The sequence below is a fragment of the Chlamydotis macqueenii genome, chromosome 11, assembly GCF_036417535.1.
Source record: "Chlamydotis macqueenii isolate bChlMac1 chromosome 11, bChlMac1.mat, whole genome shotgun sequence".
NCBI lineage: Eukaryota > Metazoa > Chordata > Aves > Otidiformes > Otididae > Chlamydotis > Chlamydotis macqueenii.
This window is the reverse complement of record NC_141566.1, coordinates 1,649,335-1,675,152: the sequence shown is the minus strand read 5'-3', so window position 1 is coordinate 1,675,152 and position 25,818 is coordinate 1,649,335. Positions and strand designations below refer to the sequence as shown.

Below are 25,818 nucleotides of genomic sequence, written 5' to 3'. Positions count from 1 at the left end.
CGGGAGCCTGATTGGTTTGACACAGCCTCGCCGCCGCTTCCAGGTTGGCGTTCCTCCTCCCGCAGCCAGGTAAAGCCTTCCCGCGACCCGGCACCTGGCCTCCCGGGATTAGCGACTCGCTCCGGCTCGCCTCTGCCTTCACGTTTTTTTTTTTTTTTTCTCCCTTTCTATTCCCCCCCCCTTTTTTTTTTTCCTTTATTTCCATTTTTTAATATTCTTTCTAAACAAGGGAGCGGGCGCGAAGGGCGCGGGAGGAATGAGCAGCGGGCTGGTGCTGTGCACCCCGCTCCCCGAGGACGCCTCGGCGTTTACGCCGCTGAAGCCCGTCACCATGTCGGGGGAACCCGCCGAAGATGCCCCCGTCTTTGAGGACATCAAACCCCCCGCCCGGCCCCTGGAGAACCCGCCCGACCTGGCGCAGGTAAGGCGCGGGCCGGCGCTTTGCCGCGGGGCGGTTTGGCTCTGCCGCGGGGCGGTTGGCCGTGGGGCAGCGGGAAGGGGCCAGCTTCGCCCGCTCAGGTGCCCGGAGGCCGCGAACGCCCAGCGTGGATTTTGGCTGAATTCTGCTTTGTTTTTCCGCTCTTTGCAAAAACACCTCTGTCGCTTTGTACGCTCGTGCTTCCCCCTCTGCCGGATTTTCTCCTGGGCGTGTTGGGTTTCATTTTTTTTTTTTTTTTTTTTCTCCTGCCTTTCTTCGAAACGCCCTGTTGCCCGTTTTGGAGGAGATCCTGGGTTTTGGTCGCTCCCCCCCGCCGGGGCTCGGTCCCTTTCCCCCGGTGCCGGCAGGTGAGGGGGTGCCGAGGGGCTCGCTGGGCCACGGGAACACCGTGTCTGTGCGTGATGGGGGCGAAATGGGAGGTTATTTTCTATTTTATTTCACTATACTTATTCTTTTCTGCTGCCACGGCGGGGAAGGAATGCTCCTTGAAATTCCCCATCGGCGTCCCCCCCGTGCGCTGGAGATAAAGACCCGGATAAGCGCCTTCGGGGCTTTGCTGCGCGCTCGCCCCTCTTGCATGCCCACCCCGTCCCGGGCCATGGCAGGAGCGTGTTTGAGCCGTCTCAGGCAGAGGGGCAAGGCTCCTTGCCCGTGTTTTGGGTGATGGACTCCTTGTCCCACCACGAAGAGCCTTCAGCCGCCCTTCCTGGTGGGCAACGAGCGAGCTGGGCCTGCCCCCACCCCGCTGCCGCCGCTTCGGCCTCTTTTCCCCCCTGGGAGGAGTGGGGCGAGCTGGGGCGCGGGGTGCCCGCCAGCGACAGTGGCTAATGATTAACCCCACGCCCCGTGTCCCCAGCGCCATTTTGATTGGGGCGGGAGGGCGGCTCCGGCCCCTCGCCCCACGGCTGCCCTGCGGGCACCCCCTCGTCCTGGCCGCCGTTCCTCTGGGGACCCCTGGGAGGGCACCCCCCATGGCGGGCGGCTATGGGTCAGCGTGGGGGCTGTGTCTCCGCCGCCCCTCTCCCGGTGGCACTGACACCCCACGGGCCGGTTTGGGGGCTCCGTCCTTCAGAGGAAGGTGGGGAGATGAAGGCAGCGTCTCCATTGCCGTGGCGATCCGGCATCCGCAGCAGCCACGAGTGGGGGTCATGGATATGGGGGTCAGAACTGGGGGGGAGCGGGCCACGCAGCACCCTCCTCCTTCCCCTGCGGTGGTCCCGGCTCGGTGCCTCCCCCCGTGACCCCAGGGCTGCCACAGCCCCGGACCCTCGGCACCACGTTTGGGTGGGTTACCCGAAGTCGGAGGGTTGGGCGGTGGCTCTTCAGGACGGTGCGGGTTATCTGTGGGGCCCGTCTCCGGTGGGAGAGGGCGGCAGCTCCCTGTTGGGTCTCGGGGAAGGGTGACATTTGGTTCCTCTCCCCCTCTGCACCTTTGGGTGGGATTAGGCAGAGGGGCTGCTGCTTGCCCCACACCTTGGCCATGGCCTCGGAGGGTGGACGGGCAGTGGTGCCTCCTGGCTGTGGCCAACCCCAGGCCACCTCTCATCATCAATGTGGGGACACGGAGCCCACCCGTGGCTGGAAACGATCCCATCCTGGCTGCTCCTCAAAGGGAAGAGGGGTTTCTCATCCCAGTTTGTCCCTGGGGCAATGCCCCCCCACTGCTGGTGTGCTCCGAGGGTGGGCTGTGGGGGTGGCCGATCAGAGCTGCCATCCCTTTGCCGTAAGACCACCCTGCGTCCCTTTACGGCCAACGGGGTCCCTGGGAGGGAGGTTTGGAAAGCTGGGGGGGCTGGAGCTGAGCACCCACGCTCCGCGTGTCGCCCGCTCGGCCGCGGCAGGGTTTCGTTACAAACCCACCCCGGGCGAAGCGTTGCGGGTGGCAAAGCCCCGACAGCCCGGCGCTGGACCCCACGTCTGCCCGGAGGAGTTTTCCCACGCGTCGGCCCCCTTTAACGAACGCCGAAGGCTGCGGTCGTTGCGGAGGAGATGCTGAGGAAGCTGCCGTAGCTGGAGGGTGCCGGAGCCGGATGGCCACACGTCCGGGAAGCCCTTTGCTCCGGGAGGGTGTGAATCGGAGCCGTTTGACAAGAGTTACGGAAAAGGCTGTGACCGGCCAGGGCACTGCCCGCTGCTCCGGCTCTCCCGCCTCCGCGAGGAAAGGAGCAAACCCCCGGCTACGCTCGTTATCTCGCCGGTTGCGCGGCTCTCCCCCACCTCCACAAATCGCTTTGCAAACAGGAGGGGAAGGTGGGAGCTGTTTGCTGTTGAGAATTTTATTCGATTGAGTCAGGTGGAAACAGATCCTTTGTGGAGTTTACGCTTCGCTTTTTCTTTTTTTTATTTTTTTCCTCTCTTTCTCTGCCTTTCCAAGCGCCCTGCCCCAAATTAAAGAAACAAACAAAAGGAGAAAAGAGCAGAGAAAAGGGCTTGTGAGAGAAAAGCGCTTTTCCTTTCGGATTCGAGGCAGAGCAGCCAGAAACAGATTTTTCCCCTTTGAATCTCCAGCGGCTGATGCTTGAAGGAAAGTTAAAAAGAAAAATAAATGAAAGCAGAAGCAAGGCATGCCCAGGGAAGGGTTTCAGAAGAGGAGACGTTCCCTTCGCGTGGCTGTCGGGTACCCCCGATGAGCAAGGGGCCTGGTGGGGGGAGGCAGCGGGGCTCGACTGCTGCTCCCACCTCTACTCTCCAGGTCTGACGAGCCACAGCAGTTCCCGGGCACCTTGGTGTTACCGGGGGCTGGGGATCCCCCCTGGGATCATCTGCTGTTTGTCAGACACATGACCGTGTCCCTCTGGGCTGGGCTTGACCTCCTGGTAGGTGAGCCAACCCATGGCCAAGTCCTCTAAGCCACCCCGTCCCTCCTGACCCTCCTGGAGCCACCTGTGACGTTACGCTGTGGTCTCCCTTGGGTGCAAGCATGGTCCTCGGTGGTGCGAGCCCCATCCCCGCTCTCTTGCACGAGCTGTCCCTGGGCAGACAGCTGGGGTGACGGAGAGCGAGATGGTGAGAACAGACCCGGGTTTCCACCATCCTGGAGCTGTTTCCAGAGGGAAGGTTGCCAGCGTGGTCGGGAAGGTGGTGGCACTTCCCCTGCTCCCTGCCCAAAGCGTGGAGCTGGCTCCTCACGGGCTTTCCTGCAGTTGTGAGGAGCACGAGGTGCTGGGGAGGTGGAAGGGGTGGCCCACAGTTGGGTTTGGCTGTCGGGGTTGTCAGACCCTTTCAACGGAGCAAACGTAGGTGCTGTGGTGTTCCTCTGACTTTATTCTGCCAGGGATTTTGCTTCTGGCATCACAGGAGAAGCTGGGCCAAGCATTTTCGGGTATGCCCCAGCTTTCTGGATGATGCAGGAGCTGTTTCGGTCCCGCTCCGTGTCCTGCATCTCACGGGTCTGAGCCCCTTCGGCCACATCGTCATCGTAACCGCGGCTGTGCTGGGGTGATGACGAGACGGTGGCTCTCTCCTGGACCAGCCATGGGCTTTCCTGCTCCGCAGTGGTCCGGCATCTCGCACAGCCGTGTTGGAAGCAGGGTGATGGGCCTTACCCAGACAGATGTGGTTTGCGTCGGGGGCAGGAAGGAGCATCCCTCTTGGGATGTTCTGCCCTCTGGGATCCTTCTGGCTTTGCAAAAGGGTTCAAAAACGTCCAAGCATTCCGTAGCAGTGTGCGAAACTCCCTCGATCCCGTCTCAGCGCAAGCAGAGATGGGGGGGTTGGCAGCTGGTGGGGGCTGAGCCCCGCGTGGCCTCTGGCTGGAGGGGTCTCTGGAGGGAGGGATCCTTTCGGGCTGTGTTGGGATCAGTTGGAGCCTGATGCTTTCAGGACCAGCCCGCGGATTTGTGAGTCTGGTGGGCTTTTCTGTCTGCAGGGCTAAGGGAAATTAAGCTAGTGTTCCCAGAAAGGATGGATTTGTCCCTCTGCTCCTGCAGGAAGACCCTCAGGGAGGGTCACCAGGCAGGATGCCTGCCCACCGCAGCCCTGCGTCGGGGGCTTGGTGGTCTCACTGCAGATCAGATCCTCTTGTGGGAGCAGGTCCAACCTCAGCGGGGAGCTTGCTCCTGCTCAGCAGGCCTTGCACGAAACCGGTGTTACCGGTGAGCTAAACACCGGGAAATGTGGGGGCTCTCAGCCACCGCGTTTGTTGTTTTTATTTTCCCTAATCCCCCAAACCCCCCAGACTTCCCCGTCCGGGCAGGCAAGCGCCGCTGGAAGTGGACGAGGTGTAGGATGAAGCGGCTTGGCCGAACTTTGAGCTCGTTGGCGCACAATGGCTTTGTCTGGGCGGTACAAAGGCCGATTGTTCTGCTGGGGGGAAGTTTGGCTCGGCAAGGCGGGGAGCGAGAGAAGGGGACAGCGCTGGGACAGGAACGGGTTATGGTGTGCTGCTCCTTCTCCTGTTCTCCGCTTGCCGACGTGGAAAAGGTTGCAAATTAGCTAGAAAAGCATGTTGTTGGGTCAGTTTTTCTTTCTTTCTTTTTTTTTTTTTTTTTTTGAACGCTACAAAGGCAGGTATTTCAGGGAGGAAATAAGCAGGGGACTCCGACTCTGTAGCAAACGCAACGGATTTCCCTTTATCGCTCTTCCCGAGCGGGCTCTGGGAAGCAAACGCTGCCGTCTGAAATTACTCACGAAAGGTCTAGGGCAGCGCGTTTCTGGCCGGTGCATCATCAACTGTGAATTTTCCCCTCTCAAACCTGTTTGGTCAGCTACCTACGCTATTTTGTTCTCCTTCCCTGGTCCAGTGAGTTCTTTTATCTAACCCATCCACTGCAAATAATCACACTTACAAGCGTCTTGTTAGCTGAGCCCCTTGATTAGAATATTTGCTTTTCTTGTGCTCCATTGGTGAATTGCATGAGTCACAGGGTACGGTTGGTGTTTGGGGATTGGATGACTAGTGTTTACAATTCAGATGTTCTCAGAACTTGAGCTAGCATGAAAACTCTCCAAAAAAAAAAAAAAAAAGCCCCATGGGCTGTTTACCACATCAAAGAGGTTTAGCCCCGTCCAAGCTCAGGTTGAAACTCAAACAAAGAATCTTTCATTGCATTCAGAAACGCTCGGAGAATCCTTTGAAAATTATTATTTTTTAATTTTTTTTTAATGCGATGAGGACCTTCAAGTTTCCACCAAGGACAGGCTTTGCGAGTATTAAAATGTATGTAATTGACCTTGCTCTTTGTAGTATTTCCAGTGCAAGCAGGAGAAGAGAACGGCAAGAACTTCGTCCCAGTGTAGCTGGTCCGAAAACACAGGCACTTATCACTTGCAGGAGGGAAGCATATTGTCCATCCGTTATCACATCTAAGGCGACTCGTTTCATGACTCTGAACCCATCCTGGAGAGGGCAGAGATCTGGGGGTAGCTGCTCACCAGCCCATCGCTTCAGTGCTGCCTGTAGAACATTATCGTTTTCCGTTTTGCTGCTCCTCAAGGATCGTTTGGGGAGCTGAACCTAGGGGTGGCTGAACGTATTCAAACGAAAATCCTTCTCGCCATGAATAGAAGGTTTGACGGTGTTCTTCAAAATGTGGAAATGACCCGAGTTTGTTAAATTGAATGGAAAAATTGGGGCACCTCCCCTTTGCATCTGATCATCCAAAATGCCGTTGTTTTAGAACATCACGTTTCGTTCTGAGCTGCTTTCGCTATTTGGTGGTTTTGTGGTTCTGCGCCGTGCTTTTGGGAGAGCTCAACATCACTGCCTTGGCTTGCCTGTTGGATGTCACCTCTGCGACGCGATGAGCATCACAGCCCTCGCGTTTCCCGGGGGCTGGGAAACCCCAGGCTCCAAAATGGGGAAAATGTGGAAGGAGAGGGTTTAAGCTGACCTCGAGGAAACTCCTTGAGGCTTTCCACTCTCAGGCCAACAGAAGGACTCTCCTAGCAGCATCTCCTAGGAAATACCTAGGGTAGCACACATGGCAGAAGGGGCTGCAGCAGGCGGACCTGCTCCGACATCCCCCTCGGTCCCTGATTCTGGTGGTATCTTCTTGGCCTTGTGCTTTAGGTGCCGTGCAAGCTCGGAAGGAAGAAGTTGGCGCAAAGAGCTGCTCGCTCAAACACAGTGTTTTCACCTGCCTTAGGGTTTGGTTTGTTTTGTTTTGCTAACTGGTTTGGCGAGGAAGTTGAGGGCCACAAGCACTGTGGGATTTGCCGTCCGCACGTGAAACCTGACCTTGTTTTTCCCAGATGCGCGTAGGGTACTGGGTCTGCCTTGCGCGTTGTACTGGGAAGAACTGGCTTTTTGGCCTGTGTTCTCGCTTGCTGAATGCCAGGAGGACTTCGCAAGCCCCAGCAAGCAGCGGATGACTCACTCTGCCTTTGTCAGACCCTGCCCTGGGAATGTGCTGCTTTTCTTCTGGTGGAGGAGAGGCAATGAGTGTTGAGCATTCAGATGGTTTGAGTGAGGCGGAATGAATCCCACCCATAACCTCTCTGGGGAAGCTCCTTGTGAGCTCTGACGGCCTCGGTTACACTCGGTTCAGGACCGGCGGCATGGAAGTGTAACCAGAGGGGAGCTGGAAGGCTGAAGGACAAGCCCAGTGTCCTATGGCCATGCAATAGCTAGAAAGAGGAGGATAAATTTGTCCAGGTCATCCCAGGGAATGGTGACATCTGAGAGCCTCCATCGTCTCAGATTCAGTGGAGAGGATGCGCTGGAGCAGAGGCTGCATCCGAGAAGGCGAAATGGAGCTGCGGTTGGGTCTGCTTCTAGTTGGTGGTACCAGGAGGGGCTGCATGGTGATAGAGTTGGCTGTTGAGTGAACTTTTTTTTTGTTTCAATGGCCATCCAAATTCAACTCTTGATTGTACGCGAGCATAAACCAGGGGAACGCTTGAGTTCCTGCGTGTTCTGGCTGTGGCTGAAGTAGCTCCAAGCCTCCTGATCTTCCAGGAGTTGAAATAACATTAGAGTGTTTCGTCTTGCCAGAAAACCATCCAAACAGCTGCACCAGCTGTTTGCTCTTTGGAGCAAGAGGGCTGTCCCTGCTTTCCCACCTGCCTTTGGGCTCCGTCCAGTGCCGAGGTTGCCCCACAAAAAGGGAAACCAGTGTGGGGCTACTCTAATGTCAACCTGAGACACCCCACCACCCCAGTCTAGACCTGCCTAAGGCCAGATGGGCTTGATGGCCGCTGTGTCCGCTAAGGCCTAGAGATGGTGCAGCTGGGCCAGAGCTTTCTCCAAGGTCTACCCTGCTAGTTATTTTTCGGTCTATTTATGGCTTTATTTTTGGAAAGGTTTCCTCTCGCTCTCCTGAAGCCCGCTGGAGCCTGGCTGCTTCAAACTGCTTCCCTTCCAGGCGCTTGACCTTGGAGTTGGATGAGGGTGTTTTTCCCGGTTTCTGCGGCCTTTGGGATTGCTGACTGCAGAGGCGTGATTTCTGTGATAAATAGCCCAGGCAGATTGCCTTTGAGTGAGTCTTTATCAGTTGTCAGAGGAAAGGAATAGCAAACAGAGTCAGCAAGTCTGCTGGAAACGCCACTGCCTCCAGAGGCCGGCCAACCTCCCAGCTGCCCACATCTGCCCTCACGGTGACTCTTGGCCTCTAGGAAATTCCTTGGTTTGGAGAGGTGATAATTACCTTGGGTAGTTCAAAAAGAGTAGTGGAATAACCTTCTAGAGCAGCACGGCTCGGTTCCAGGACCATCCGTGAGCTCCTGGCAGAAACCTGGAGAAAGGCTGCGTGTTTGTCCTGCCCTAGGAGCTGCTCTTGTGGGTGGAAAGAAGGTGTGACAGATTCAAGATGGAGAGCTGGTGGGGTAGAACATCTTGATGGACTCCAGAGAGCACTTGCTTGGAAGCCCGCTTTCCAAGTGGCCAAAGCTGGTGAAGATGAATCTTGACCCACCACATGCAATGCAGACACAGCTGAATTTTTGAGGGCAGCACAGGTTTCTTGGAGTTGCTCCTAAAGCTCTTTGAGATGGAGCAAGCGGAGGAGGCCTTCTGCAGCCCAGCGCCCACCTACAGAAGCACAGAGTTGGCCTCTGCTGCCGGCAATGGTGTTTTTTTATCTACAGCCGCTCAACATTTGGCCCCGTGTGTACTTGAAAGGAAGAGTCCCGGGGGTTTCTTTGCTAATCCCATTTTGCAGAGAGTTCCAGAAGACTTGAGGAACAAACAGAAAATAACGTCGATCGAGGTCAATATCAAAACCAAATGATCAGAGAAACAAATATTTACCCAGGTCAATATTTAACTAGGAGACAATAAATGCTGATATTGAACCAAATCTGTATATAAATACAGCTATTTATAACGTGTGCCTCTCAAGGGGCACTGCCAGGTACGTGCCAGGGCTCTGATTGATGATTGTCCCCCCATTGTTTGCTGATTCCCTTGGAGGCTGGAGTTTCGTGCAGGTGCGGGTGTGAGAAAGCGCCTGTGCTGCGTAATCCCAGAGCCGGGACACAGGTGCAACCGTTGTCCCACGCATGCCCATGCTTGGGAAGGGTCCCTCACCCCATGGAGGGGCTCTCCTTGCCCTCAGACCCCCAAAGTCACAGGGTGGTGCTGATGGCTGACCTGCATGGGTGAAGCTGGCGTTTTGCTTGCACCCCTCTCCAAAATCCTCATTGCATCGGTGATCAGGACAGTGTTGCGGGTGGGGATGGCTGCGAGAACCTCAGACCCAGCTGGGATGGGGGCTTGGAATGGGGGGGGCTGTGGCCAGGAGGGGGCTAGCACAGCGCTGGAAGCTGCAAAGTACTGAAGAAACTCCTCGGCTCCCCACCCCGCCGAGCCCTTTCCCCCCCGGCCGCTCCCTGTGCCAACTTTACGAGCTCGTTGCCTGTTTAGCAAACATTGATTTCTCTCCTTGTTCTCTGCTGCTGCCCGTGTGGTGACAACATCTGATGTTTCTATGGCCGTTTGTTATTTATCAACTTCAGATTAGAAAGCGTTTAATCATGGGAAAGACATGGCCCGCCTCCTGCCTCCACAGCCCGCAGTGGCTCTCCTAACGATGCTCGTGGTTAATTGCTGGCAAGACAGCACGGTTGGCCCAAGCGCCATTTTTTTTTTGTCTGCGTCCTCCCGAGAAATGTTTGTCTTGGACTCTGCGTGTCTTGATCGATGTCCTGATAACGCCTCGCCCTGCCTTTGACGATATCTGGAAGCAGGACAGAGGTCTCCAAGGCAGGAGGTTCCTGCAGGATTTGTGGAAATTGGCGGATGGTAGAGGGGGGGAAGACTTGTGTCGGTGCCTCTTAGCCACAGGAGAATCCACTCGGGGGTAGAGCTGGGGGAAGCAGGGTTTCATGGTCTGCGCTCTTCATCGGGTGACTGGCTTGCAGGGCTGGGCTTGCACTGGTTTTGCACTGCTGGGTGCTTCACAGCAGACAGCTCTTTCACCGGCTGCTGAGGTTATCTCGCCCTCCAAGGAATTTCGGTCGCCAGGTCCCAGGAGTGGGCAAAGCGCTTGTTCTACCCCCTTTCCTTTTTCTGCTTGGGTTTTTTTTTGGCTTTCTTGTCTCTGATGGGTTGAGAAGACCCTCCTCTGTGGTCAGAAATGGATACCATGACTTTGAGGGGAAAATACCACAGGAGTTCGGTGCTTTTATTGGATGAAAGGCTGTTCTTATTGGCTTTCCCTTCCTGGCCAAACCAAAGACGCTGGTTTGGACACCTCTACGCTGGCAGGAGGTTTGTTGGTGTCTATGTTGCCCGTATTTCTCCTTTGCTCACTTTTTGCCTGGGCTGCTGACCTGTAACTCCCTTTATGATCGCTGGAGCCCTGGTGGATGCGGTTGGTGGTGCCCATCTCCAGACCTTATGTCTTGTCCTCGCCTCCGATGATTGCAATGGTGGCATTGCTAACGAGCGTAGGGGAAAGCGGGCCGCTGAACCCCCTAAAGACCTGGTGGCTCTTCAGCTAGAAGGCCCTGGAGGCTTTCTCCATCAAGCCATGGTGGGGTGTCTCTCTTGCGGTATGGAGATGAACTGAGCTCCCTGGCTGTGTGGTAAGTCCAGTCCTTCTCCAAAAAGGCAAGAAAATGGTTAATTCCCCGCCTGTGGCTGGCAGACAAGGAGGAAGGGATGGGCTGATTGTTCCACATCATTGCTGTGGTGGGTGAGCCCACGGCAGTGTCCCCAGCTGCTCTCGAAGAGCCGCCCAAGGCAAGGCTGCAGCCTGCCACCAGGACCCCCTTGGGCTGGCCAAGGAGGCCGCAGAGACCCCCACCTATGGGCTTTCCTCCTGGGGGGCCCCGCTTGGCCCTCAATCTTTTCCTTCGCGTTTGTGCTGCTTACCATGGCAGATCTCGACCGCAGACGGCTCGTGGAGCGGGGGGTTTTGGTGGTCTCCTGGTGTGGCCGACCCCAAAGTGAGGGATCCAGCTGCTGGACCACCCCTTGCAGGCTCAAGCTTTACCTGCAGAGGAGCTTGGCTGAAGTTCGCAGGTGTTTCTGAAGCTGTTTTTCTTCCAGCTGATGGGGGTGATGTGACACAGCTTTCAACTCCAAAACCCTTGTAGCTCTGACCTGGAGATTTCATGTTTAAGCATCTCCTCATGCTTTCAGGCATGAAGACCACAAGGAGACCAGTGGGTCTCCAGGTCTCAGCATCCCCAACCCGTTTGGTACTTGTCCTCTCAAGGCCATGCGGCTCTGTGTTCTGTTTACCACAATCGTGCATAACGTGAGCGAGTGTTGTGGGCTCAGCCCTTCATGCCTGCTCAGGTTTCCAGCCCGTTCCCAGGACACAGCATGAACGTTTCCACCTCCCCTAAGGTAGCCTTTGTAGATGGGAGCCCCATGGGAACTGGGAGAACTTACTGGTTTGACTGGGCTGGAAATCTCTGAAGGTCTTTGCGCCATGCCTCAAAGCCTCCTCTGCAAAGCTCCGTACTCCTCTTTTCTTCCCCTCTGAGAAGCCTGGAGTTCACCAAGCCCCGCGGCCAGGCTGAGCTGCCGCCCAGATTCACCGAGCTTTGGGCAAGCTACAAACGCTGCGGCAGATCCCGCTCTGCCTCTCGGCGAGGATTAAGGCGTAAAACCAGAGACCCTGTCCCTGTTTCTGCCTGGATTTGGGAGCCTGTGGGAGATGGGTGGCCTCCCCTGTGCCACGGCCGCAGGGCAGGGGGGCTGAGGACGTCCCCTCCGCCAGGCTGGGGCAATTGGGGTGCATGCCTGGGGCAAACATGGCTCCTGCCCGCATCTGCGGGGTGCTGGGTGGGAGGAGGCTCTGGTGATGGTGGCCAGGACCTGCCCGCTGACAGGATGGGCAGATTGAGGCCCTGGGGGCTGTGAGGGGCTGGGAATTTGGGAGGGTGAGGGCCTGCATGGCCAGGGGTGGTTGGGGAGGCCTGCGGGGGGGTGGCCGCCCCACTAACCCAACCCTCTCTGCCCCACAGCTGCACCCTATGAGGATGGAACAGCGGATGCCGCCGCTCATTCTCGAGGTGAGGTGCTTTCCTCCTTCCTCCCTCCACATCCTCCTGCCCCCCGGTTGGCAAGAGGTCCTGCTAGAACCCCTCAGAGACCGAGCTGGGACTCCCCAAAGCCCTGCCCAGCCCCAGATGGGCTGGCGAGGACATGGGGGCACCTCTGCTCCCTCTTGGTCACCCGACTCGTGCTGTCCGTGGGCTGAGGAGCTGGTTTTGGATGGAGCACGGGCGCAGGTTTTGGATGGAGCATGGGCGCAGGTTTTGGATGGAGCATGGGAGCAGGTTTTGGATGGAGCATGGGAGCAGGTTTTGGATGGAGCATGGGAGCTGGTTTTGGATGGAGCATGGGCGCGGGTTTTGGATGGAGCATGGGCGCGGGTTTTGGATGGAGCACCAGCTGGGAGGTGCTTAGGGAAACAGCTTGGTGTGAGGTGTCAGCACCCAGCGCAGCAGTGCCGGAGCGGGCTAGGGTTGCTAGGTGTTCCTACACAACAAACAAAGCAAAGTGCCCCTCTCTCCCTCTTGGAAAGACGCTGCGGCCCTGGGGGGGGGTGTGGGACCTGTGACACCATCAGCGTTCTGGGTGCCAGTGGAGCGGGACCCCACCGTCCCAGTCCTGCCCGGCTATGGACAGGACTGGTCTCCTTTCCACCCTAACGCCCCTTTTTCCTCGTCGCCCTGAGGCTGGGTTTTCCAGGCTGGAATGGGAAGACAGGAGGAAGGCTTTGCTCTGCAGGTAGGGGTGGTGATGAGAGAGGAGGAGGCTGGGAGACACCGCAGGACAGGGGCACTGGCTGCGAATGCAGGTTTAGGATCTGAAATTCGGGCCTCCATGCCTTTCGTCATTTCATTTACCCGCCTGGCTGCCCGCCACGAGGACCCACTGGAGGTGTGGCGGGGAGACCTTCCCTTGGGAACCGAAGGTGAGAAAGTTAAATGCCAGAGATAAGGGAAGGGTAGAAATAAAAGGCATCCAACACCTTCTCCCTGCCCCCAGCTCCTGGTGAGTGGGGCGGCTCATGGCTCAGGTATGTACGGCATTCCTGGCCTCCGGTGCTGCCCAGAGAACGCAAGAGACTCCCAAGGATTGCAGCGCTGGGAGCACAGGGGTTCAGCTCCAAAGCTTTGTCGTGGTTCTCCTGCAGGCAGGAAACCGAGGTGGACACCACGGATCGGGGTGTTGGACCAGTCTGCCAGGACGCGGTTGAGGGTCTGGGATTGTCCTCCCTGCCTCCTGCCGATGCCCTAGCGTTGGGGAAGGCCTGAGCCAGGGTCTCCTCGCCGGAGCGTGGGGTGGATGATGCTGAGGCGGTTGGGTGAGGATGCGACACAAACTGAGCTCGTAGTGCCAACACGTAGCTTCCTTCGATGATAGCAGGGACATTTCAGGGCCCGCACGTTCGATGACGACGGACAGGATTTACAGCACAGCGCATACGCATGCCAGCGTAGCAAGCACAGTCCCGGCGTAGCGCTTCCAAGGCCAGCTGCTCCGGGCTACGGCTGTGTCGAAGAGGGTGGATTTGCGGCACGTACCCGCATTTGGGTGGGAGCCAGCTTACCCATGCATTGCCAGGATGGCTTGCAGAGGTGCAAAGGCTCTCTGAATTAGCTGGAAGCGCGGGTTTCGCTGGAAAGAGTGAGGAAACCTCTTGGGTGCCGTCCAGCTTTGTTAAGAGCGATGAAGTTGCAGCAGGGATGACTTTGGCCCGTTGCACTCCGGCGACGGAGTTCAGAGCCGTAAAACCCTCGGCTCAAGCGTGCAGGGCGTGGGGCACGATCAGCTCGCTCTCCCGAAGTGTGCTCCGGGCTCTGCCAGGGAAAGCTGGTGGTGCTGCCAGCTCCTCTACATATGAATGAGCCTACGAGGGCTTTGTAAGGAGCTCGACACACGGATAACCACATAATTAAAGGCTGGAGCTTCGTAGAAGAGCCTGAGCGCTGGTATCTCAAACCACAAAGAGCAGAACTTGAGTCATCCAATGCCGGGGGATGAATTTCCTAGCGGATTGCTCCATCAGGTTGCTGAGTCGTTGGGCCGGGATCCAGCGGGACGCCGCATCAGAGGTGAACAGGGAGGGGAAGAAACCTGGTGAGCGGTGGTTGTCTGAGCCAGAGGTCCTGTTAGCGTGGAGGACCCAGACTTGTAAAAACAGCTCCATAAAACTGGAGCTGAACCCAAGGTTGGGTGAGGGCTGAGTCACCCAACCAAGACGAGACAGGAATAGCATGCCTGGCAGCTTCTGCTTTGGGCTCACAGTCCACTGAATTAGTGGCCACACCACTTAGATCTAGGGCTGTAACCCAAATTATTCTCAATTAGGTAAAGATACTGTCCTGGAATATTCTCAGTTAATTAATAAAGATGTTGTCCTAGAATGAAACGCAATCCATCGCAGGCTGCTGGGTTTAGGGGAGAGCAGAGTCGGTGTGTCTAAGGTGGGCTGCAGACCCAACGTGCCCGAAGCGTGAGGCTGACTGGAGCAGAGCTTCTGATTTCACCCCATTCCTAGCGTTAAATTCTCTTCTTTGTGTGACCAAAGCTTTGTGCCTACAGCTTGGCTCTTCTTTACCAGGCCGTGTTTCTCTCCTGACTGCATCCTCTGCCTCACTTACCCTTTGTTACCAGTGCAGATAGGTAGGAGGCAAGTGGGACAGAGGACAGTGATTCACTCCTGGCTGAGTCAGACGCTGTAAATCACCGCAGCCTGCGAGCCCTGGGCCGTTCTTGCTGCTGTCTCCATTTCCTGCTAGCTCAAGTACTTGTTGAATGGTGGACTCCCACCACCGATGTGTCAAGGTCACCCCTCACAAGTTCTCATGTCTGGGTGGTTTTTTTTGCCGTAGGCACGGTCTGAAATGGATAAGTACCTTTCAAACGAGGTGCCACCCATCCCAATGCTTCCAGACAAGAAGTACCGCCGGGAGAGCGCCTCGGTGGTGGACGAGTTCTTCTCCACAGAGAAGCCCACTTCTACACCGTACAGCGTGAACATCAATGTGATCCTGCCAGACACGACACACCTGCGCACTGGACTTTACCGGCCGCCCAAACCCATGACGCCATTCCCACAGATCAAAACAGAGCCCGGCACCAGCTTCGCCCAGCCCTGCTCTTCTGCCTCCGGCTCCACGCAGACCCTGCCCGACTTCACCAGTGTCTTCAGCATGCCCCAGTCCGTGGCAGTGAACAACATCTTCATCAAGCAGGAGATGCCCTCTGAGATCCCCTTATCTGCCAACCCGCAGCCATCCCATCTTTACCAGATGCCTCTGGGCAACGGCAGCGCTGACATTACCACCCTGACGTCCTCCTCCAACAGCACCACAGCCATCAACAGTCTCAGTGGTGTCACCATGTCCACGGGTAACGCCATGTCCAGTGTGGTCCACAGACCTGTCCATCCAGGAGGGCCAGTGAAGCAGTACCCACACGTCTCCCAGGCGCAGGGAAACTTCAACATCTCGGGGCAGTTCTACGCCGTTCCGGGGGTCAACCTGCCCCCTTCGCCTCCCAACTCACAGCCTGGCAGCCCAGAAAACCAACCCGAGCTCATCAACACCATCTCTCCCCCACCGTCCTATGAAGCCACGTTTGGACTGAAGTTGGTCCAGTCATCCCAGGTCCCCCCAGTCCCCAATGGCCTTGGGACCCTCTCCCAAGGGCACGTTGCCATGCAGCCCCCCAAATACAACAGACGCAACAACCCTGAGCTGGAGAAAAGGAGGATCCATCACTGCGATTACCCAGGTAATTACTTGTGGCTGATGTACCGGCTTGGCTTTGGTGGGGGGATGGAAATCTCTTCTTGGCACACTGAGTCTGGGGGGCCGCCTCTGCAGGGGTTTATCCAAAATCCTGCATGATGAAGGGAGCTATGGAGCTGGGTGGAGAGCCCCAGGGAACTGGGGTTCCTACCACCACCGAGGGGGTAGTAGAAGCGGTCAATCCTGTCCGTGCTAGATAATGTCTTTTGTCTCCCCTTCCCTTTCCTCTTTGCGCTCTGGGAGGCAGGGAGCTACTGCAAGGCACGGGGATGCTCCTGGCAACCTGCTGCCCATTTCGCTCTGGTCTTGCCCAACCCTGAGCAGCCACACGCTCTCCGCAGTTGACACCACGCTGGCTTTCTCACTGACCTTTCCTTTTTCCCACCTTCCCACAACGGGTGGCAAACCTTCAAGTGGTTTCCGTAGGCAACCTTTCCCCTCTCTCTCTGTAGCCCCAATTCTTTTCTTCCAAAGAGGCAAAGAGCTGAACATCTCTGCATCATATCCTTTGGTGGCTTCATGTCCTGCATCAGGATGGTGTGGAAAGGCATCTCCAGGTAATGAGCTGAAGCTGGTCCCTGTGTGAATCGAGGAAAGTCATCTCCGAACTGCCTCCTGCAAGATCTATGGGCTCCTTCCGTGGCACAAGAGTGGCTGTGGTAGGTCAGCCCAGAGCCTGTCCAGCCCAGATCCTGTCTCCAGCAGTGACCCAAGGAAGGATATGAGAGTAGGACGTGTTCAGAGAGATCTTTCCACACTTACACCTTCCCATCTTCTGGCAACCTGCAGAATGGGGGCTTTCTGAGCCAGAAGCTGCACCCGTGTTCTTGTGCTGAATTTTCTACCTTCTGCCGGTCAAGGTGGGCGACAGGTTAAGGGTGTGAGCGGGCCGCTGCTCTGGGACAGACCCCTCCGCTCCTGTCAGAACTGCTCGGAGCAAGCGTCTCACCCCGTGGGACGCACTGCCAAGGCAAAGCTCGCCTCTGTTCCGCAGGGTTTTGGCCTGCATAGGAAGGCTGAAAAAAAAAAACAAACCAACAAACCCAACCCCAACCTGCGCTGAATAAACACTGGGTGGCTTGATAGTGCGTACGTGCAGAGAGCTTCTTCTAATCCTTCAGGCTGGGGTTCAGCTGGAGGTGAAACCAGTCAGGGCTGATGGCAGGGGCAGCAGGTCTCGCTGAAGTTGTCTGAGTGAGGAGGCAGCGGGAGGCACGCCGAATTCACGCCTGTGGCTGGGGGAACAGGGGAGACCTGTTTGCAAAGCCCTGGCCCAAGTTTCCAGGTGATGGTCCCAGCGGAAAACGAAACTTGGCCGTGCCCTTCTCCGGCTTCTCCGCGTTGCTCCCTCTGGATTTGGGAGCTGCTCTGGGTGCTTGGCCAGCTTCATTTCCCAAGGTGGTTGGTCCTTGGTTTCATGTATGCTCATCTTTGCCTTGAGTATGAGGGACCTCTGAGGCTTCCGAAGTAAAATTGAACGGGGTCACCAGCCCTCCTTGCCCCCGCCACGGGGTGGGGAAAGGCAGCTAGCTGCTCCTGCATCTCCTGAGTGGGACCGGACCCAGGGCTGGTCTCATGCAAGAGGCTTCTCCAGGCTGGCTGGAAACGCTGGAACGAAAAATGCCCATCATAACAATTCAAATTCATATTTTAATATACTTGTCCAAACACAACGGAGCAGGGCATAAAGGCAGCGTGAGAGGCTTTCCTAATCTTCACCCCACTGAAATGAGGAACGAGCAATGACGCGTTTTGAGTCGCCTGTTGGTGAAACTTCTCCCAAAGTCGCCGTGTGTCTGTTAAGAGCCGTCCTTAGATTAAACCTGTTCTTGTCGATCTTCTGAAAAAACTTCCTGCTGGCTTTTTCGGATCCTGCAGCCAAGCTGTGGCTCCACAGCCTACCTGGTGTTTCCTGCTTCCTGGAAAATTTTCACCGCATCTGCTGGGGCTGGGACTATTACAAAATACATCCTCCCTCCAGCCTTGCCGTAGGGATAGCAGTTTCATCTGGAATCCAGGAAGACAAATGGCAGCACAGAGCCAGCTGCTAATGGGTGATGAATTTGATGTTTCCATCTTTCCTTGAAGGCTTGGTTGAGGAAGAGGGGGGATTTGAAAGTCTATGCCTGACTTAGTGCTCACGGGTGTCAGGATTGTGTGGCAAAAAGATGACGGGGTGTTGTAAAGGTCTGTGTGTCCTGGAGAACAAACGCTCTGTAGTTATCGCTGGGACAAACCAGGAACAGCCAGGCTGATTTGCATGCTGTCATCCGGAGTGGGGACAGTGCTCGGTCCCCAACCTCAAACACAAATATTCTGGATTTGCTCGAGCGAGGCCCCTTTCTCACGGGCAAGTTGTGTCTCTTCTGTTTTTGCAGGTTGCTCGAAGGTTTACACCAAGAGCTCACACCTGAAGGCGCATCAGAGGACTCACACAGGTAAGAGCACCGCGTCACCAGGAAACCCAGCCAGCCCACGCGCCTCGTACCGCGCCTGCCAACGGCGGCGATGTTAGCGCTGATTGCCTTAACCTGGGGTGGTGACAGGGGTAAGGAGCCCGGTTACGTCTGTCGATGTTAACGTTATGGAAAAGTCCAACGGTTGCACTATGAGGTGACTGTACGCTGCTATGTGCGCTTGCTGGCCTTCTGGAGGGATGGTCGGGAATTCAGGAGAACTCTTGGAGGCTCTCAGGTGGAGGAATTGGGAGGAGGAGGTCCCCCCGCAAGCCTCTATCACCCTGAGATCTCCCAAATCCTAGCCAGGTCTGCTCCTGCTTAGCCTACAGAAAGACAGCGTGAGGGCCTGTGGTGCATATTTATCACCTCTGAGGAGACAAGGGCTGTCTCTCTTGCGTCAAATGGTTTCCAGAAGGAACCCCTGGTATCTCCTGGTGTACCAACCACACAGCCCACTCGCGCCCGGTGCTTGTCCCCTTAGTACTCGCCAGTGGCGCATCACTAGAGCGGCCGAACACGCGTACGGAAGGGCTCCAAATAACAGCACAGAAGGACTGTCCCGTCATTCCGGAGGGTAAAGGCGCCCTGGGCTGCCCTTGCCGGTGTCCGCAGGGTCACCAGCACAGAGGAGCTCCCACCGTGACCGGCTTCCCGGGGGTAAGCTCAGCTCAGCGGCACTTGTGCATTCAAGCACAGGGCTTCCCATGAAGGCATTTATTATAGCTGAAACTTTATCAGATCCCCAGCTAGTCCAGGAACCATCAGTGCCCTCATAAATCTCTTTTATAGAAGGGCTGATCTTTATTGAAAGCAATTAAGCTGGCCCAGAGTTCACTTTTCTTTTTTATTAACAACGAACAAAACCCATCCCGGGGCTGGGAATCGGTTCTCGCGCTTGGCTCCGTTCTGTTTTTGCCTTATCAGTCCTTCCAACAAGCCAGCAAAGAATTTCTCTTTGTGCGTGAGGTACAATATCTTTTTGGCAGGGGCTGGGCAGGAGCGGGCTGGAGAACAACACGGAAGGGGTGGAAGAAAGGAACAGGAAGGACGTTGTCCCGGCTCCGAGAGCCGGGTGCTGATAAGCATTTGTCACAACAGCCATCTGTGTTCAGGGCTACGCTGAGGGTCTGGCTTTAAAAATAAATATTTTTTTTTTCAAATTCCATTCAGAGGACAGGTCCATCGGGACCCGGAGATGCAACCCATGGGACACATGCAGCGTCCTTACAAGTCGCGATAGGAAGATGTATCCCGGCAAACTTGGGCTGTTTTTGAACCCAGGAAAATGCAGTCATTTTTCCAGGTTTCCCAGTGACAGGGCTGGAAATCCAAGCGCGTTTCTCTCCTCCCGCTTCTCTTGCTGTAAGAGGGAAGGGCAGAGAGGTGAAGGAGGACGTGTCCTGAGTAGTCAAGAAAACCGGTGGTGTTGTGGGGCGGGTAAAAAGAAGGGCATCCAAAATGGAGAGCGATACGCAGGCAGGCTCAGGGTGTCTTCATCCAATTTTTGAAGCCTTGTGTTTTGGTTTTGGGGCCTCAGCATCTCCTGCTGGCTCAGTCCGCTCGGTGCCGCGTCGGCTCCGTCGCTGGAAGGGTTAACGGCGCCCTTTCTCTCCATTCCTGGCCTGATGGGAGCCGGGCTGAGAAGTACAGGATCTGGAAGATCTTTTCTTGCGGTTTGCCCGTTGCTATGGGCTGGGCTGTATTCGTCTCCTGGAGCCACCATTCATTTCCTGGGTGCCATTGTGAGATTAAATATATAACCCGGTGGCTGCTCACCCACCTCCCGCGGGCTGGGAATGCCAGCCTGGGTCCTTTGTTTGAGCTTGCCCTGCCGTGCTGTCCTGGGAGATGGAGCCAGCTGGCGGGACAATGGAAAGCGTTTTGTTTCTACCCCGGAGATCAACCTGTTATTGTTTGAAACTGCGGGGCCTTGGGAGGGCTGACCCAGCCAGGCGACCCGGCTGGGACAACGTCTGCGGCCGCGCAGCGCGGATCCTGCCTTTTGCCTTAGCGTGCTAACGCCAACCCCGCCATCCCCCAGCGTGCCGTAAAACACCGACTTTAAATTCTCTATTTACCCAAGCCATAAAAAAAATAACGCCGCTCTCCTCCCCGCCGCGCAGAGCCCGGGGGCTTTTTGGGGAGCGGGATGCGGTGTCGGTGCCCTGTCTCCTCCAGCTTTGCGTGTCTGCGCTTCTGTATTTTATCCGATGCCGTGGATCTTGCTGTGTGTTTTCAGTTTCCTGGCCAAATCCACTGCTCGCCTAGGATTTCCGTGGGGAGGAACGGCCGTTCGCCGGGGAAACATGTCAGAGCGCGACACACATGCCTGTGCACGCATGCTGCGCGCGTACGTGCGTGCCCGGCGCGGTGGTGCATGCGGCAATTGGCCAGTGCAACGGTAAATATTTGAGGTCGGGAAAGTCAGCGCATTCCCTGAACTCTGCCTGCTTGTTCAGGCTGTTGAGAGCCAGGGCTAATATTTGAGAGCGCCACACCCCTGCGCCGAGTGGGCTGCGGATGGGGCGCCGGCTCCGCAACCCTGGGCACGCAGCGCCTTGGAAGCGAGCACGGGCTTTTCCAGTCCGGTTCCCAGCTGGCTGAGAAGTTGCACAATTTTAATTTATTTCAGTTTGGGGATAGGTGTGGATGGGCAGGAGGAGGGGGAGAGAGGGCGGGGGCATTACGTCACCCGAAGGCTCTGAAGGAAACAGGGTGTTTTCTGCGCAGAGAGCTGCCACAGGGCTGAGCGTTGGGGCGGAGAGCGTTAGATGGTGGTTTAGAAGATGCCGGGCTTTGGGTTTTGAGGAAAATTTATATGGTATCGCCCCCTTCTTCCTCCTGATGCCCCCTGCACCTGTATGAGCAGCAACACTTTTGTTAAAAAAAAAAAGAAAAAAACAAACCTCAGGTTTTTTTTTTTAAGCCAGAAATGCTCCAGAATCCAACAGGATCTTGAGCAGCGCGAGAAGCCGAGCCTAGAAAGCAAAGCAGGGGGGAGCACGCAGACAGGACCCGGTCACTGCAGCTCAACCGTCTGCGGTCCCTTGCTGGCGATGGTCCGCGTAGAGCGACGAACCCCGCTCGCGCCCAGTGTCCGCGCGGCCACGAGCCCTGTTCCGCTCCGGGGCCTCCCGAGGGAGGACGGGCATCTCTGAGAGGACGGGGCGGGTGTTTGGGAGGCCGGGCAGACCCGTGTCCATGTCGGCTGACCTGTGGCTCTTCCCCGCAGGTGAGAAGCCCTACAAATGCACGTGGGAGGGCTGCGACTGGCGCTTCGCCCGCTCCGACGAGCTGACCCGGCACTATCGGAAGCACACGGGCGCCAAACCCTTCAAGTGCCTAGCCTGTGGCCGCTGCTTCTCCCGCTCCGACCATCTGGCTCTCCACATGAAGCGGCACCAGAATTAGGAGCTGCCCGCCTTCGCCGCTTCTCCGAGAACAGCTGAAACTCTTTTCCTTTCTGAGGAGCCTCTCCTTGTCCCATATGTAGGAACAAACCCGTGCTGTGATCAACTGCAGGGCAGGGGTGCTGGGCAAGGCCCCTCTGCACGCCCTGTCCCCAACCGTTTCTGGTTTTTAAAGGAAATCTCATAAAAAAAAAAAAAAGAGTTATAATTGCAGACTGAGCTTATGACGAGGCTCCTGGCGGCACTGGGGCGATGGACTTTGGATTCCAAAGCACTTTCTTCCAGCGAGCCTGCTATTTATTTGTCACTCAGGAGCAGCTGTCCTTCGCGTCTCACGCTCTCCGGGTTTTTTTTTAGCCTTTTCAGGGTGGTGAACACCACGAGGGTTGTGTCGGTAGCCTGGCTGTGCGTGAGAGAGAGGTGTCCCTTCAAACGGGCGGTGGAATACTCTTGGACTGCCCCATGGTGTGGACGTGGAGATGTTCTCCGACGTGCGAGAGCAGGAGCACGTGCCCGGGGCTGGTTGGGTTGACAAGCCCAGTCTCTGGGGGTTGAAAGAAGAAAGGGCCTGTGACATATGGCCCCGACGTGCCTTCCAACAAGGGACAGCACAAAGGCAGACGGCAAGAGCCACCATCTGCATCCTGTGGTTTCCTGGCAGCCAGCTCACTTGGGCCTGTGAATATTTGCCCTGCTTGGCTGGTTTTTTTTGGTTGTGTCCTTAGCATTTCTGCTTCCAAGATGAATTTTGACTTCAGGCATCTCTGGGAGGACCAGGTGGGTCTCGAAGCCACCCTGGGGACTGCAAAAAAAAAAGCCTGTAAAGCTCTGTTTTCCCAGCATACGCTGTGCCTTTCTCCAAGAAGCACTGGGCAGGCTCTGCTCGTGCCTTGAATGCGCGCACAAGGAACCCGTCATTGCCAATCGCACCGGTCTTCTGCTGTGGCCGTTTCATCACGTTCAGATAGAAAAGGAAAAAAAAAAAAAAAGCTGCTTTGAAACAAATTCCAATAAATCCTGCTGTTCAGATTGTGATCACATTACCTACCTCACAGGTTCACCGCCCTGGGTTCCCTAAGGCACCGTCCCTCCTCTTCCGCGGGGTGCCGTGACGCGTGGGGCACATCAGCCGTTCTTCAAAGTCTACCGGGGGTTAGACTCGGCCAGAAGAAGAACCAGGCCGTGCCAGTTTAAACAGCAGCCGTGCAGGTAATAAATAAATCAGGAACAAATAATGGGCCCGGCACGGTGAGCAGAATATTGATTTCCCCCGCCCTGTCCTCCTCTTTTTCCTTGAACAAATGGAAGTAACGTGCAGGCTGATGCGCGTCCGTGGTGTGATCTGAGCGGCCACGCTGAACCGCGGCATCTTCAGGTGGTGGAAATTTGAAGGCCATCCCTCTTTGCTGTCGCCCAACTGCACGTTAACCAAAACCTGCAGCCTGTCCAAGACTTTTGCCTTGGACGGATAAAAGCGACGCGGCGCACGTGGCTGGAGAGGAGGGCAGGAAGGATTTGGGGTGGGTGTGCACGGTGTGGCGTAGGATTTGGGATGGAGGACATGCCCGGGGTGGTGGTTGAGCGTTGCAGCGAGACATTTGTGCAGCTCTTCGGCCAAAAACCTCCTCCTTTCTCTGTGCCACCAGGGAGGGTGGGAATGGAGGGGTGAAGCCAGGCCAGCGAGTTCCTGGGAGATGGTTTGGGTGACTTTCCCCAAAGGTGTGTGGGAAGGGCTTTCCCGACCCCGTCACGAGAGTCTTTGTGTGGCTGGAGGGTTTGATGACAGCGCCTTCTTGAGTGCTCAAGGAAGGATTGGAGAATCTGGCTCATAAATCAGCTTCTGCTGACCATGTTGATGTTGGGTATGGGCTTGTTTTCCACCTACCTTGTTGCCTGCGGGACCTGGCTCCTCCTCATGGCACAGAGCAGGACCTTGCCAATGCCACCACTGTGACCTGGCCTCCTCCTTTTTTCCACCTCACCTTGGAGGTTGGGTCGAGCCATATGAGTGAGTAGGGCGTGCAGTATCATCTCCCCTCAGAAAATAGGGGGGAGGAGTGGTGCATGGCCTGAAGCCCTCTTGCTTCTGCTTCGCGATGGGTCTGGAGAATCCCAGGGAAGGTCTCTCGTGATGGAAAAACCCCTCGGAGGACGGCGGTGGTGCAGGGTGTAGGAGCACGTGCATCTGCCAGCACGGGCGGGTTGAGCTCATGCCAAAGGAATGTCAGGGTAGCGTGGAGATGCCTCAGCCGGTCCCTGCTGGTGTCTCCAGGAAGCTCAGGCTGGGGCTGCTGGGGACCCAACGGGGCCGTGCTGGGACCTGCTGGGCTCCACCCGTCTCCGCTGGTGCCCGCTCAGCTCCTTGGTGGGTGAGCCTTGCCATGACGAGCCGGCAGAACCGTGGCCCCCCCGGGAGACAGCAGGCCCCACGGCTGTGACCGCAACCCCTATGCGGGAAGATGTTTTTGTTTGTTTTTTTTTTTAATTTTTTTTTTTTTTGGGTTCATCTTTTGTGGTTGAACCTCCAAAATGTGTGAGCCAAGGGCTGACCCAGCCGCCGCGCGTGCCACCGGGCTGGTGGTGGGGTTAGCCCTCACCCGCAGACCTCTCAGAGGGTTCTCATTGCCCCCTCCCTTTTTTTTTGGAGAAGGAAACTTCTTCAGCCCCCCCCTGCCCCCACCATTTCCCTCTCTCCTTCCCCTGCTCTGCTGTGGGGGCCAAAAAAACCTGTTTGCTGAAAGCCAGTACAAAGCCAAACCAACCAACAGGCAGCTTTAAATCTAAATCTTAGCAGAATTTTAAATAATTTTCTGGACGATCTTGATTTTTTTCTTTTTCACTACAGAAAAAAAAATGTATCTGCTCAGCCTCACATAGACAATGTTGCTCTGTGTGTGTGTATATATATATATTTTTTTTTTTATTTGATAAGGAAGGCAGAGGAAGAAGTGGCTTAACAAAAAAAATGACCCCAACGCAGTGCTGCTTCCCAAGCAGCGCCATGCAGAATACGCAAAGTTCTGACTGCGAAGGCAGCGTTTTTGTGGGGGGAAAAAAAAAAAAAAAGAAGAAAGAATCTGAAGGAAACCCACAGCCTCAGCTGTTATTTCTCTATTTTTGTGCGTACAGAAGTGGGCAGCCTCTAGCCTCACGTCGCTGTGGCTCTTGGTGGCCAGGGCCACCTCTGCGCCGGGAGGGACGGCTCGGAGCCGACAAAGCTGGGGCCAAGGACGGTCCCTGCGTCCCAGTCCCCCCATCCCCGTCCCCTGGGACCCCGGGTTGACGGGGACGTGGGAGAGGGGTTGCCAGCGCGGGGGGCTGTGCAAGCCCCTGCTTGGCGCAGAACAAACGGCAGCCCGGCCGTGCCTGTATCATAGCGGGGGGGGGGGGGGGGGGGCAGGGGAAGAAATATCGCTGTAAATAGGAGGAAACAAAAAAAAAAAAAAAAAAGAGCACTGTATCGCTTTGTGTGGATTGACCGTGATCGTTCACTGACTGAGATGAACACAATGTGAAAGAAAAAAAAAAAATTGGGACCTGGAAAACTTGGGTGGAAGGTTTATTTTTCCGGTGATGCTTTTTGTTTGTTACACAACCCCTCTCCCCCTGAAGCCCCCCTACAATTATTAATCTATCTCATTTTTTTGTAATAAAATTTTATCTCGTGGAGCCGTGGTCTGTTGTTTCTTCTCTCCTAGGGCTGATGCTCGTTTTGCCTTCAGCTGCTGCTGCCTGTGCATATGTTGATTTTACAGGTTGAAGAGAACAAAAGAGAAAAAAAAAAAAAAAACAACAACCTTTTTCATCAGGTTGGATTAGGAAAGCAGGGATCCGAGCCGGGGAAGGACCTGTGCGCGGCGTGGACCTGGAGCACCAGGCGAGGCTGGTGGTGGTGCGTTGGAGGAGCGGCGAGCCCTTTCTCCAACCAACGTGGCAACGCCGTGCGAAGAAAAAAGAAAGGCAGGACGTGTTTTTTTTTTTTTTTAAAATCCCATCCACCTTTGCCATGTGCTCCCCTTTTTTTTTTGCCCTGGGAGGGGAGAAGGGGGCGTCCGCAGGGCGAGTGAGGAGCGGAGCGGCCGCCTTCTCCTTCCCCAGGGCGGGGAAGCGGGCAGAGACGGGGCGACGGGGCACGAGGAAGTGGCGGCTGGGGGCGCGGTGGTCAAAAAATCCCCGTCTGGGGCCTTTCACCCCCAAAAAATCCCCTTTTAGGTTCCAAACTTCATTACGACGCTCAGCCGAGCTGTTTTACACCCTCCTCCTGTGGCTTTCCGTCCCTGTTGACGGTCCCCACGCAGCGCACTGTTTTACTTTCCGCGTCTTCCTCCTCCCTCGCTTGTTTCCAGATTTC

At 56.1% G+C, this 25,818-nt stretch overlaps 1 protein-coding gene across 2 annotated transcripts; it reads left to right on the top strand.

Annotated features, from left to right (window-relative positions):
• Positions 1-222: 222 nt before the first annotated feature.
• Positions 223-24,387, top strand: LOC104485712 (Krueppel-like factor 5). 2 transcript variants are annotated; one of them, XR_015259718.1, is made up of 6 exons: positions 223-421; positions 11,798-11,845; positions 14,678-15,581; positions 17,977-18,036; positions 21,290-22,244; positions 22,523-24,387. XR_015259718.1 is itself a non-coding variant. In XM_086756493.1 (5 exons), exons 1-5 carry the CDS (start codon positions 257-259, stop codon positions 21,466-21,468), a joined length of 1,356 nt encoding a protein of 451 aa, XP_086612619.1. In that variant the 5' UTR covers positions 223-256; the 3' UTR covers positions 21,469-24,387. The 2 variants fall into 2 exon arrangements, 1 of the variants encoding a protein (XP_086612619.1); XM_086756493.1 differs by having other exon boundaries at positions 21,290-24,387.
• Positions 24,388-25,818: the final 1,431 nt, after the last annotated feature.

Bases quoted from the DNA above. Each gene is read 5' to 3' on its own strand.
- LOC104485712 (XM_086756493.1), top strand. From the start codon at position 257: ATGAGCAGCGGGCTGGTGCTGTGCACCCCGCTCCCCGAGGACGCCTCG. The intron at 11,846-14,677 runs GTGAGGTGCTTT...TTTTTGCCGTAG, and splicing joins TGCCGCCGCTCATTCTCGAG to GCACGGTCTGAAATGGATAA. The intron at 18,037-21,289 runs GTAAGAGCACCG...TCTTCCCCGCAG, and splicing joins GCATCAGAGGACTCACACAG to GTGAGAAGCCCTACAAATGC.